Source organism: Salvelinus sp. IW2-2015, linkage group LG5 (assembly GCF_002910315.2).
Source record: "Salvelinus sp. IW2-2015 linkage group LG5, ASM291031v2, whole genome shotgun sequence".
In the NCBI taxonomy this organism is placed as follows: domain Eukaryota; kingdom Metazoa; phylum Chordata; class Actinopteri; order Salmoniformes; family Salmonidae; genus Salvelinus; species Salvelinus sp. IW2-2015.
The window spans coordinates 25,199,398-25,213,176 of NC_036844.1; the positions used below are offsets into that span (position 1 = coordinate 25,199,398).

Genomic DNA, 13,779 nt, shown 5'->3' on the forward strand with positions numbered 1-13,779 from the left:
TAAGAGAAATAAGCTTTTTGTGCTTATAGAAGATTTCTGGGATCTTTTATTTCCGCTCATGAAAAATGGGACCAACACTTTACATGTTGCATTTATATTTGTGTCTAGTATATGTGAAAGTAATGTAGATATTTGAACAAGTATTTGAACCCAGGTTTGATATTGTGATATAGTCCAATATAATTATGAAAATGACAACATTGCTCCTGTTGCATGAGTAGGAATAGAATGAGCGGCCAATTGATCAGTTGAAAACGAACAAACCAAGCCAGACTTTTTTTCTAGGCCACAGAACATGAAGGAAAGAGAGAAAAGACATTGCTCTGGGGCACTCCAGTGACTCAGTCAGAATTACCCAGACATACTTCTACCAGCTGGCTCCCCCTCTCTGTGGTCTGGACAGCTTACTGCTGAGGCTGAGCCACTGGCCATTCAGATTATATGGGCCGCTGGCTGCATACGTTAAATGGGCCAGGAGTTGTCTTCAGGAGCCCAGCTAAGAACTGCTGTGAAAGTGATTGATGTCTAAATCACATTTTAGATAAGCAATGTGTATTTTACCTGGGAATGTCTGTTCATTTTGTCCCTGTTTATTTCCAGATTGTCATAGTTGGGGCGGCAGCGTAGCCTAGTGGTTAGAGCGTTGGACTAGTAACCGAAAGGTTGCAAGTTCAAATCCCTGAGCTGACAAGGTACAAATCTGTCATTCTTCCCTGAACAAGGCAGTTAACCCACCCCCTGAACAAGGCAGTTAGGCCGTCATTGAAAATGAGAATTTGTTCTTATTAACTGACTTGCCTAGTTAAATAAAGGTAAAAAAATAAATAAAAATTGTTAATGGATATGAAATGGCAAAAAAAGCTATTTAAATGGAAGTCAATGTCCACCATGAGGATATCTGATTCCTAACAGTCTTTTTAACCTCTCCTGTACTTATATTGCTAATAACCTCATTGGCTTGATATGTGATTCCTGACAGTCCTGGGCAGCTTTTATAAATGTGCATCACTAATAACAGCACCGTTGGTCTGGCAGCTAGCTGTCTTAGTGCTATTCATGATTATGCCTTCCCGTCAACTGTGCTCTTATCATGCTAATGCACACCTCCAGTACTTGAGTGGTATTGGACAGAGGTTAAATCTCTGGTGGAGGAGAGGGTTAAGAATGTTTCCCACCAGGGAGTCCTGTGCGCAAGCTGGAGATGCACTTTAACACCTCTTATGCTTTTACATCTTCTTAGTTGTTCTGTCTTAACAGCCATAGAATGACTCCCCTATCAATTCAGATGGGAGCAAAGTCATTCTTGCAGTACTTTTATGTTGTAATGTGTTACATTTGAAACTTTTATGTCTATTATAGTATAAGGGCTATAGAATAAATACATTTGCTTCATAGGTTGGCAAGGAAACATTGACCTTGTTTGCCCCAGCCCAGGTGAATTTGTCCGATCATTTGGGATGGTTTCTACTCTGACTATACATTTCTATTAAGTTAGAAACATAACGTGATATAGAAATTCTATCCACATCCATCACTGTTCATTACAAACTTTAGGCCATCTGCCATAACAAATGCCAATGCTCTATCTATCTGCTGTTTCACAGTCACAGTGGAGCCAATGTCTCCCTGAATCCATTTGAGTGAGTAACAACAGACAGAGGCACTCGTGGAATTTCAATGAATTCCAATGATGGCTGGTATCTCTTGTTGTAGAGTAATCAACATTAGCTGCGCTCAACACAAGCCCCTCTACATTACGAGTAAATATATTCCCCTTGGTACGGTCGATTACTTTTAACATGCTGCTGCTCCACAAGGGTGCTGTAACGCAAATGTCACGACTCACCACAGATCTCTTCAGCTAACAGAAAATAGACTGATAGAGACAAAATCACTTTTGTTAGTGACTGAATGTATTAAAGGTCCAATGCAGCCGTTATTATCTCAATATCAAATCATTTCTGGCTAACGATTCACTACCTTACTGTGATTGTTTTCAATTAAATGGCCAAAAAGAAACAAAAATAGCTTCTTGGCAAAGAGAAATTTCTCAATCAAGAACTTTGCTAGCACTGTCTGGGAGAGGTCTGAGTGGGGAGGGGAAAACTGAAAACTAGCTGTTATTGGCAGAGAGGTTTGGAACTCTCTTATCAGTCTATTAACTAATTTACTGCATGGTAATGTTACCATGGAAAGGCCAAAGCTCCATCCCACCAAAACAGACAGAGATTTCAGGTAGTCTTTTCAAACAGCTCATAGACTCATACACATATCATAATTTTTACAATTTCACAGCATCATTCCAACCTCATAGTGTGGAAATGTATATAAAACACAGAAAAATCATGTTTTTTACTGCATTTGCCCTTCAATGACTTATGGCAATATGTTTTATCTTATTGGTCATGTTCATGTTTGGTATGTATCTAGTTATATGCATCAGAAACACCAGTCCAGTTAGACCTAGGTGAAAACTGCCTGAAAAGCTGATGGGAAAATGTTCAGCTAACCCTGTGCTCTGTCTGACACAGACAGATCGGTCTGGGCAAATGGCCACAGAGGCACACAGAAAGATGGTGGTTAAACTGACCAGTCTGTCTGTCACTCTGTCTGACGCAGAGACAACAGCACAGGGAGGGAAATTGTGCAGCACTGATTCCCCTCAGCGGGTTGGTGCTTAACAGCATAATGCTACACAGCAAGTGCATAGGGTTGGGCTGTTACTGCCTGAGCTGTCTTCCAACACCCAGGATCAGTGGGGATGAGAGGCAGATGAATAGGTTAAGCCCAGCAAATAATCCTTGAGTGTTAGTTGGCTGTTGCATAAGTGTGTACTAACTTATTGTCTCACTACAGTGTAGATAAAATCATGGATTTCCATGTACAGGTATATGCCTTGATTTTAAATTACATGCATCTTTCTACAATAGCTTGCATATATTGAAGTACTAGTCACTCAAGTCAGATAGTATGGTCATGTCACCCAACAGATTCCCTAGTTATCCCTGTGTCACTCAACCAGCCCACACACTGTGTCTAGCAGGGGGAGGGGTAACAGCTATCTACCTCCTCTATTGCAGCTGGTGTGTGCACAATAATGACACTGACTCGGAGGATAGAATTGAGCCGTCAGTTAAGTACAAGGCTGTCTTCTGATCACGTCCTAATTATAGCGTTTAGGCCAGCTGTATGGTCCGATCATTTCCCTGATCCTTCGTTCTCTGTGAGTGAAGAGAGCGGGTGAGTGGCCAACCCACTGATATACAGAGCACTGGCCTGACTCACAATGACCCCCAATATCAATGTGTTTTTTTAATCACAATTCCACGCTCCACTTTGCCTCCATAGTCTATCTCTCTGGCGTTACAGAGATTAAAGCCCTCTACTCCCACTCTCCCATGCCTGAGTCTCTGTGTGTGTTGTCTGTGTGTTTTTATAGAATTCTGCCTGCAATGTACATAGGAATGCATTGGCATGAGCTAGTAAGATGGTTATGTAGGTTGTTTGCAAACCAAATCGAAGCTAAAAAGACATTTTCAGTCATCCATTGCAATTAAACTTATCTTGGCTATAGAGCCACTTATGTACTTTGTTTTTTCATCGTGATCTTACGAGCCATTATAGCAGCAGGAATATGTTCTTGTTTTTCTCTCTCTGCTTTCTGGTCTGTTGGACTGAAAAATTAGAATACTGGCAAGCTCTCAAAATGAAGATGTGGAATTATGCAAATGTGTATAAATTGTATTGATTCTCTGAGGGGTTTGTGTGTTGTATGCCAATGACTGAAATGTAAAGGATGAAATGGCTTAGAAGAATGCATAAGGGAAGGTTCATGTTGATAGAAAACAAGCATTCCCCCCTCAAAAAACTGTTGCATATTATTTATCTTGGTCTTCTCTGTCTCTCGCCAGTCATGAACAAGGCTTTGTAAGCAGATCAGTCTCTTCTATATGGTCAGGATGTTGTGTGGTCACACAGAGATTCAAGCCCCAGGGTGCTGGTCGGCCTCTGAGGACGGAGACCAGTGAATCCAGCTCACCATACAGTCCTCAGGGATGTTCTCCAGGGGTCACGAGAGGGGCCTCAGTGGAGGAGATGAACCCAAAGGGACAGAGCCACCTCAGAGTTCACACAAGTGGTCCAAGAGGAGGGAGCTGGGGGGGGGGAAGAGGACTCAGAGCCCCAAGGTGGGTCGCAGCGTGCGGAGGAAGCTCCAGAAGTACCTGCAGGGCCCGGCGGGTCCTGTGGAGCCCTCCATCCACCAGCCCCAGGACCAGCACACCCCTGTGGAGATGCAGCAGGACATGTTCATCTGTGGCCTGAAGAGAAATCCCTCCAGTGGGGAATTCCCTGGACTCCACTCCTCCCTGCCCAACCGCCGCAGTCACACAGTGATTCTAAACCCACCTGTGGCTGGGGAGATGGAGCTGAACAGGGAGGGCTTCATCAACGCCCCCTGTGCTGTACGCACCAACGGCCCCACCACTAGTCTCCCCACCTCTCCCTCTGGAGAGAACAGCAGCTCTGAATGTCAGGATGGGATCGGGGTTGAGGAGGACACACACAGGCCTTTTCCTAGTGAAGGGAAAGAAGAAGAGGAGGAAAAAGATGAGGAGGGAGAAAAAGGCTCCAGTGACATCGTCGAGCACATATTGAAAGAACTGCAAGGGATCAACAAGATCCAGGAGGAAATATCAGACCTGCGGCATTACCTGACCTCTGTGAGGGGCTCTGTGGACGAGGTCTCCTGCTGTGTGGATGCAGTGCTGAATGAGATAGGGGAGCTCTGCTCCTATGGAGCCTCAGCACCAGGACCCCAGACCCAGCTCTATCCCCAGACCCCTCAGAGGCTCAGCGTCAGACGCGGAAGCCTGGGCAGGCAGAATGCTGTCACAGCCTTCCACAGGAGGGCCACCAGTCCTTTACTGGAGCACCGGCACAAGTCTTGGGACAAAGACCCAGTGATGATGATGCCACCCCAGGGGTCACCTAAGAGATGGAGAGAAAGGTTACCTCCTTTCCAACCCAAACTACCCGACCAGGAGAACTCAGACCACAGCTCAGACGTGCCCTGTTCAGGGCCAGGGTCCAGCCTCTCCAACCTGGAGCGGGGGTATGCCCATGATTGCCCCAGCACCAGCTCCCTGTCCTCTGGCCAAAGCTCCAACACTCTGGACCGGGACACCAGGTACCGCTCTGGTAAGGCCGGGGTGTGGCAGAGCGGTTGGGCATCGGCGGACATGCAGCGTAGTGTGAGTGGAGATGGGGGGTGGAGTGGGGAGAACGGCTGGAGCGAAGAGGACGTCTGCTCCTGTCTGAACAGTGGAGAGGAGGTGGAGGACCACTGTGGAGGACCAGGTGGCTGGGCCAGGTACACCACAGGAGAGACCAGCAGCACCCCAGGCCAGTCCTCCCACAGCAGCTCAGAGCACCTGTCCCTGCTGTTCAGCTGCCACAAAAAATCCCCCTCCAGCTCGTTTAGTGTAGTGGACTGGCGGCCCCCCAGACAGCAGGGCAGCAATGGACACTTGGAGTGTGACTGTTCAGCCAACTGCCCATACTCCCGGAGCTCCGGCTACCACACTGTAGACGCCTACGCTGATGATGTGGGGAGCTGTGGGCCGTCCAGGAGCATGAGTCGCTCTACTGTGCTGCTCACAGACTGTGATGATGGCTACCTGGAGCCGCACTCCTCCTGTGACCACCGTCCGTCCTCATTTGATGCCCTGGACATGGGATCTGCTAGGAGCCTGGACAGGGAGTGGACTGAACAGTCTGTCCCAGGAGACGTTGCAGGAGAGTGGGAGTCGGGGGACCTGCCTAGCCCTGAGCCTGAGAACACCCAGCCCCTCAATGTGGGATTTGATGTGAAGAACATTGAGAAGGCTGTGCTCAATTTCAGGTCAGCTCTGAAAGGGGCTCTGAGGAAGCTGGAGGGGTCCAGCCTGGAGCATGGTAGAGATGACAGTGAGTCTGAAGCAGCTCCCTCTCCTGTCAGACCYTGCTCCCCTGAACCTCCTGAGGGAGAAATCACTCTGCCAACTGATCACGTCCGCTCTGGGTCTCCACTGGAAGAATACAGTGAGGCCTCAGTGTATGTGGACTGCAGCCCAGCCCAAGAGAACCTGCTGTGCTCCCTACAAGTATCCACAAAGGAAAGTACTCACTCCCCCTGCACCCCTACTGAATATCACTCCATGGAGCATTTAGAGAGCCGAGAAGAGTATCAGACTGATGGAGAACTGTCCAACCCAGATCTGACACCAGACCACAGTCCTCCTGGAGGGGCTGGGCATAGCCCAGGAGAGTCTAACCCCAGCCCAAGGGGGATAGGGTTAAGTCCAATCGGAGAGGACCATGATGGAGYTGATCAGGATGAGTTTTGTGAACAGGATGTTGTCAGCCCTAAGGAACGCCTTGCTAATCTGCAGCGCATCCTAAAAGAAAAGAGACAGAGACGCAAACTCTCCAAATCTTCCCAAGGATCCCAGTCCACTTTCTCTGAGGAGGAGCTCAATCCAGGTAGCTGTGCACTACAGTATTTGCAAGCCCAGCAAAAAATGAGTAATCTAACACTCATATTCCTTATGTACCTAAACTTTGACAGATTTTCTCTGACAGCATTAGCCCATGATTTATACTAATGAATGTAGCATTACACGATTATGATCGATCCTGCCACCTTGGGTTGAAAATTGCCACTATTGATTGCTAGTGTAGTTGATCTGGTTATTTGATGTTCTTTTCTTAGCTATCCATGAACCCTAATGTTTTCTTTTTTCGTGGATTTTTCTTCCTTCCAGATGGCAACAGGGAAGATGACCAGGTTACTCTCATGCATTTTAAATGAGCTCCCTTTTTAGTTATGTTTTGTTGTTTTCATTCACACAGATATATTTAGAGTTTTGATGTGACTGTTGCATTTGCCGTTGGGTGTTTTCATATCCTATGCATGGTCCCCATGTTTTCCTTTTGTCATACCTTTAGCGGAGGTGTTTAACTGCTTGTAATTTATTATTTATTGTTGAGGTTTGCTCCTAATGAATGCATTTTCAAATGGCTTTACGATTATGTTTTGATTGAATTAAAATAACCTATTATTTCTGTACTTCAAAATGTGAATAGGGTAAAATAATGATGTTCTTGGCAGCATCAGATCAGTAGAAACACTGGTGTGAAGTTGTTTTGTAGAAGCACCAGCTCAGAACTGTTTCAAACGCTGTCAGAACCTCCTAGTACTAGGAGGGGCAGAGGGAGAGGAGCCCTAGAGAGCCCAGCTACCCAACTCTAGCCCCATTCATCTGAGAGGAGGAGGTGCACAGGCGCTGATGAAACACTTTACCTCAGAGGAAGAGAGATGAGATACGTCTGTCGTTTTTTCCCCATGTTATTGCACAACTCCAAAAGAGTTCTCTGAAGTACCCCCCCCCCCCCAAAGTTCTCCCAGTTGTATTTTGAACATCTGCACAACAAAAACAAGTTGTTCCTTGTTTTATTTGCATCTGTATATTGTTAGTGATATCGAACAGAAAACTGGTCATTTAATGTGTTCATCTCTTTCCCCCTCTCGTTTTACAAGCACCTCCCTTTTGCTATTGATTTATATTTTTTCGGCTTTTCAATTTGCCAACAATCATTAGATGCCATGTATGGATCAAATGTGATCCTCTCCTTGTCTTAAGACATTACTTAAAATGATGTTCTGAATGTGTTCTGTTCTGCATGTACCATCCAGAGGTGAAACTCAACCAGCTGTGCGTCTTTCCATTCTCTATCCTCTGTGTGCCTTTTTAACCTATAAGATTAAGTATTTTGCTGTGGTGTAATAGCTGAATCTGAAAACCTAATGTGTTTTAAATCTTGCAGGGACAAGATGATGAACCCAACTCCAGACAAGCTTGGATCAAGCCAGGGTATATGATGACACCCAAGTCATTTCTGTTGATTTAGATTTGCCATGCTTTTTTAATGTGTTGGAAAAACTCATGCATCTGTTTCTGTATGAGTATAAGCATATCATTCTGTTCTGTGTCCACAGCGGTGGAAGTGGTTTGTTTGGGATTGACAGCATGCCAGACCTTCGTAAGAGGAAGCCTATACCCCTGGTCAGCGACGTGGTAAGTTTTGCCTCCCATCCTTGTCACTGCTTAAAATCCCAGTGCTGTTCTATCTGTCAGTACATGTTTTTCTATCCTGTAATACCAGCACAAGAGAAGCATCTAGATAATTAAGGATTACATTTATAATTGCAGTGTTTGCTTAAGTCGATCTGTTAAAAAAAAAGTGATCGCATGAGGAATCACCAAGATATCACCCAATGAGGCACATGTGAAACCAGTCTTATAATCTCTCTCTCCCCCTCTCTTAAACCTTTAATTATCCCCCACAACTTGCTTGAATGCAATCATTTTCCTTGGTCAGGCTATGGTAAGTGGAAATAACCCAATTGCCCCTCCCATTTGTAGTCAGAAATGTAAAGGCAAAACTGTATATCAAGTAGGACAAATTGCACTGCTTGTGCAAACAAATTGTACAGTATGCAGCTGTCCTGCAAGAAATGTGTACTAATGTGCAACAAGGGTTTTATGGTGCAAATAAGTAACCATATATAACCGTGCAACTGCACTGTGGTGTTCCTACTTTATATAATAACTTAAAACAATATTCCCTTCCTCTTATTCGACCTCTCGCCTTAATTCATACATATGATTGATTTTGTTCTGTTGGGGTTTTATTCTCCACCCTTACATRMTGAACCATGAACATACCATCACTACCAGGGTTTTAACCCAAGCCACCATTGGTAACACACGCACCTGGGTTAAGTGTCTGTTTCTTCGACTGGTCAGTGATGGTTCAGTTCTGCCCATGTTGTCACCTCTTATATGACCTGTGTTGTAACAATCCTTACATGAGTTTCTTCCTTCATCCGCTTTGGTTTGGTTGGGGTGTTAACTTCTTATGGCTGCAATCCAGGTAACGGGATGATATGACAACAGCCAGTGAAAGTGCAGGGCGCCAAATTCAAAACAACAGAAATCTCATAATTAAAATTCCTCAGACATACATGTTTCTTATACCATTTTAAAGGTAATCTTGTTGTTAATCCCACCAAAGTGTCCGATTTCAAATATGCTTTTCAGCGAAAGCACTACAAACGATTATGTTAGGTCAGACCAAACCACAATAAGCACGGCCATTTTTCCAGCGAAAGATAGTAGTCACAAAAAGCATAAATATAGCTAAAATGAATCACTAACCTTTGATGATCTTCATCAGATGACACTCATAGGACTTCATGTTACACAATACATGCATGTTTTGTTTGATAAAGTTCATATTTATATAAAAGAAAATCTGAGTTTACATTGGCGCGTTACATTCACTAGTTCCAAAAACATCCAGTGATAGTGCATAGCCACATCGTTTCAACAGAAATACTCATCATAAATRTAGATGATAAWACAAGTTATACACATGGAATTATAGATATACCTCTCCTTAATGCAACCGCTGTGTCAGATAAAAAAAATAACGGAAAAAGCAAACCATGCAATAATCTGAGACGGAGCTCAGAACAAGAGTCAAATTAGCCGCCATGTTGGAGTCAACAGAAACCAGAAATGACATGATAAATATTCCCTTACCTTTGATGATCTTCATCAGAATGCACTCCCAGGAATCCCAGGTCCACAATAAATGCTTGATTTGTTCGATAATGTCCGTTATTTATGTCCAATTAGCTACTTTGGTTAGCGCGTTTGGTAAACAATTTCAAAGTCACAAAGCTCGTTCACTAAAATGTGACGAAATGTCCAAAAATTCCGTAACAGTCAGTAGAAACATGTCAAACGATGTATTGAATCAATCTTTAGAATGTTGTTCAAATAAATCTTGAATAACATTCCAACCGGAGAATTACATTGACTTCAGATGAGCGATGGAACGGAGCTCCCTCTTATGTGAACGCGCATGGTGAAAAAATGGTCACCTCATGGCAATGGTGACTCATTCCTGTCTCCTTCGGCCCCCCTTCACAGTAGAGTCATCAGACAAAGTTCTATTGACTGTTGACATCTAGTGGAAGCCGTAGTCATCCATATCTCGCTGTAATTTCAATGGGAGCTTGGTTGAAAATCTACCAGCCTCAGAAAAAATCCAAACAGGAAGTGGAACTTCTCAGGTTTTTGCCTGCCATATGAGTTCTGTTATACTCACAGACATAATTCAAACAGTTTTAGAAACTGCAGAGTGTTTTCTATCCAATACTAATAATATGCATATATTAGCAACTATGACTGAGGAGCCGGCCGTTTACTCTGGGCACCTCTGTGCACCTTTCATCCAAGCTACTCAATACTGCCCCTGCAGCCATAAGAAGTTAAGGCTCTATGGGTCTTGGATTACTCACCTGGGTAGTACACTCCCTGGGTAAAGGGCCTAACAACTCAATTTAAATGTATTCTARCACTTACAATACTACACCAATCTTTGTAATCACTGTTTGGGGTTAGTTGAAGGGTTGTTGGTGTGTTACCATGGCAACTAACACTATTTTCCCCTGTCATCCAAGTCACTGGTCCAGGCCAGGAAGGCTGGAATCACCTCTTCCATGGCCGCACGCTCCTCCGTCAAAGACGAGGAGCTGGTGAGTACATCAAGGGATACATATTACTCTATTGAGATAATCAAGACTCTTTTCAAAAACTCACCAATGTCATAGGAAAAAGTCATATCTCAGTATCCTCACTCTCTGCTCTCTCCTCTCCCCTCTGTAGAAGAACCACGTTTATAAGAAGACCTTACAGGCTCTGATTTACCCCATCTCCTGCACCACGCCCCATAACTTTGAGGTGTGGACGGCCACGACGCCCACCTACTGCTATGAGTGTGAGGGGCTGCTGTGGGGCATCGCCCGCCAGGGCATGAGGTGCTCCGAGTGCGGGGTCAAGTGTCACGAGAAGTGCCAGGAGCTGCTGAATGCTGACTGCCTGCAGCGTAAGTACAGCACAGTGGAAGTTGGACTAAGAAGAGGTTTGTTTAAGATCCTTTCGCGATGACTGAGCTTAGTTGCCTAATGCAGGCAATCACATGATTGACAGTATATGAAACGTAAATGTCCATTTGTAATGGATTTGTACTTTATAATTTTTCTTCTGATTGACAAGGTTGACACTTTTTTCCAGAATTTGTCTACAGAGTTTCTGGCTCTAACTTTCCTGTTAAATTACATTTGCTTCATCTCCATCCCAGAATACAGCTGTCAGTGTTATGTAAAGTACTGTGTAATTATGGTGTACCATCATTGGTTATTATTGATGTTTCAGTGAAGACATAATTATACATCCACCTGATTTCGGACCGGAAAATAAATAGCTTTAAACAACTGGATACATATAAACAGATTTGCTAATTTACATTACAATATTCACACACGGCGCCAAAAAGACAGTCCATTTACTTTAAGTGTGTTGTTTCTGATTTTCTAGGTGCTGCGGAGAAGAGTTCAAAGCATGGGGCTGAGGATCGTACCCAGAACATCATCATGGCCATGAAGGACCGCATGAAGATCAGGGAGAGGAACAAGCCGGAAATCTTTGACGTGATCCGGGATGTGTTTGTCATCGGCAAGGTGATCCACGCTCAGCAGATGAAGACCATCAAACAGAGTGTACTGGACGGAACCTCCAAGTGGTCGGCCAAGATCACCATCACAGGTGCACAGACACAGGGAGTAATGTCTTGGCACTAGTGGTCATGTTCCACAAACTGTTTTGTTCTACTGTAAATAGTCTATTTCTCTTCCYATCTGACTTTGTCCATGTGTCTCTCTTGATATCAACCTGCCTCCTGTCCCACGTCATCTGCCTGTCTGCAGTGCTGTGTGCCCAGGGACTGCAGGCCAAAGATAAGACGGGTTCCAGCGACCCCTATGTCACGGTCCAGGTGGGCAAGACCAAGAAGAGGACCAAGACCATCTATGGTAACCTCAACCCTGTCTGGGAGGAGAACTTCCACTTGTGAGTCTATTTAACCTGGCCCTGTTAATGTCTGGGATCTTGTGTGTAGTCTGTAGTATTCTCTTGTAAAACTGTGGGTCCCTATGTGTAGTGAAGTGGGTCCCTATGTGTAGTGAAGTGGGTCCCTATGTGTAGTGAAGTGGGTCCCTATGTGTAGTGAAGTGGGTCNGGTCCCTATGTGTAGTGAAGTGGGTCCCTATGTGTAGTGAAGTGGGTCCCTATGTGTAGTGAAGTGGGTCCCTATGTGTAGTGAAGTGGGTCCCTGTGTGTAGTGAAGTGGGTCCCTGTGTGTAGTAAAGTTGGTTTCTATGCGTATTAAAGTGGGTACCTAAGTGTGTTTCTATGTGTAAGCAGGCCATGGTATGACTAAGCCTCAGGCTGTCTAGGTTTCCTCACCCAAAGGCGTGTGTGGTCTTAAGAACCCACTTCCTAATTGTCGCACGCTGTCTGGAGCCTTCTGACATTGTCAGACACTTATTTATTCAGGGTAGTGGTACACATGGGTAATTAACTCTATCCTCGTTTGCCTTAAATGGCATTAGGCTCAACCAAGTTCAGTTGAATTATCGAAGAATGAACTGCAATGTGTACATAAAAGCAATGTAATTACCATGCATATCTTTTCTTGGTATCAAATCTTCACATTTACACTATCTTACAATTTTTTTCCCCCCAGCGAGTGTCATAACTCGTCGGACCGTATCAAGGTGCGTGTGTGGGACGAGGATGATGACATCAAGTCCCGGGTGAAACAGCGTCTGAAGAGAGAGTCAGATGACTTCCTGGGTCAGAGCATCATCGAGGTCCGCACGCTCAGCGGAGAGATGGACGTCTGGTACAACCTGGGTACGTCACAAGTCCTCTCTATGCTACAGTATATTGTGTGCTGTATGTGAGAGGAAGGTTCCTGCCTGTGTTGGAGACCCATGATTATTATGTTAAGTAAAGGTAAAGATGAGTCGTTGGGGCACTACACCACATCACAACCCTGAGACACAGTAGTCGGGACACAATGGACATGTTTTTATTTGGAACTGTTGATTCAAAGGAAACTTCCATTCTTTTCGGGCGCTGAATGCTGATTGTCTGACAGCCGTGGTATATCAGACCATATACCACGAGTATGATGAAATATTTATTTTTGCTGCTTTAATTATGTTGGTAACCATTTTATATTAGCAATACGGCACCTCTGGGGTTGTCGTATATGGCCAATATATCCAGGCACTCCGTTTTGCATCGTACATAATAACAGCCCTTAGCTGTGGTATATTGGCCATATACCACACCTCCTCAGTCCTTATTGCTTAAATAATCCCACCTTCATGTAATCTCTGAAGCCAATCAATCAATCAATCAAATGTATTTATAAAGCCCTTTTTACATCAGCTGATGTCACRAAGTGCTATACAGAAACCCAGCATAAAACCGCAAACAGCAAGCATTGCAGATGTAGAAGCACTGTAGCAAGGAGAACTCCCTAGAAAGGCGGGAACCTAGAGAAACCTAGAGAGGAACCAGGCTCTGAGGGGTGGCCAGTCCTCTTCTGGCTGTTCCGAGTAGAGATTATAAGAGTACATAGCAATTAAGGCCAGATTGTTCTTCAAGTTCATAGATGACCAGCAGGGTCAAATAATAATCACAGTGGTTGTAAAGKCCATTCAAATGTTCCAGTAGCAGGCTAACTGAGGCTGTGGAACAGGGAAGTCTCTGTTCTTTATAGCCAGGGCAGTGCCGGTCTCTCCTCTATATAACCTGA

At 44.6% G+C, this 13,779-nt stretch overlaps 1 protein-coding gene across 2 annotated transcripts in view; it reads left to right on the forward strand.

Moving 5' to 3' along the window:
* The window catches only part of LOC111964092 (protein unc-13 homolog B), a 123,856-nt gene that overhangs the window by 72,460 nt on the left and 37,617 nt on the right, over window positions 1–13,779 (forward strand). For both annotated transcript variants that reach the window (XM_070443624.1, XM_023987812.2), the window contains exons 11-17: window positions 7,867–7,913; window positions 8,039–8,117; window positions 10,574–10,648; window positions 10,779–10,998; window positions 11,490–11,717; window positions 11,879–12,020; window positions 12,697–12,866. In XM_070443624.1, the coding sequence (XP_070299725.1) occupies window positions 7,867–7,913; window positions 8,039–8,117; window positions 10,574–10,648; window positions 10,779–10,998; window positions 11,490–11,717; window positions 11,879–12,020; window positions 12,697–12,866 (961 nt within the window). The remainder of the gene's footprint in view (window positions 1–7,866; window positions 7,914–8,038; window positions 8,118–10,573; window positions 10,649–10,778; window positions 10,999–11,489; window positions 11,718–11,878; window positions 12,021–12,696; window positions 12,867–13,779) is intronic.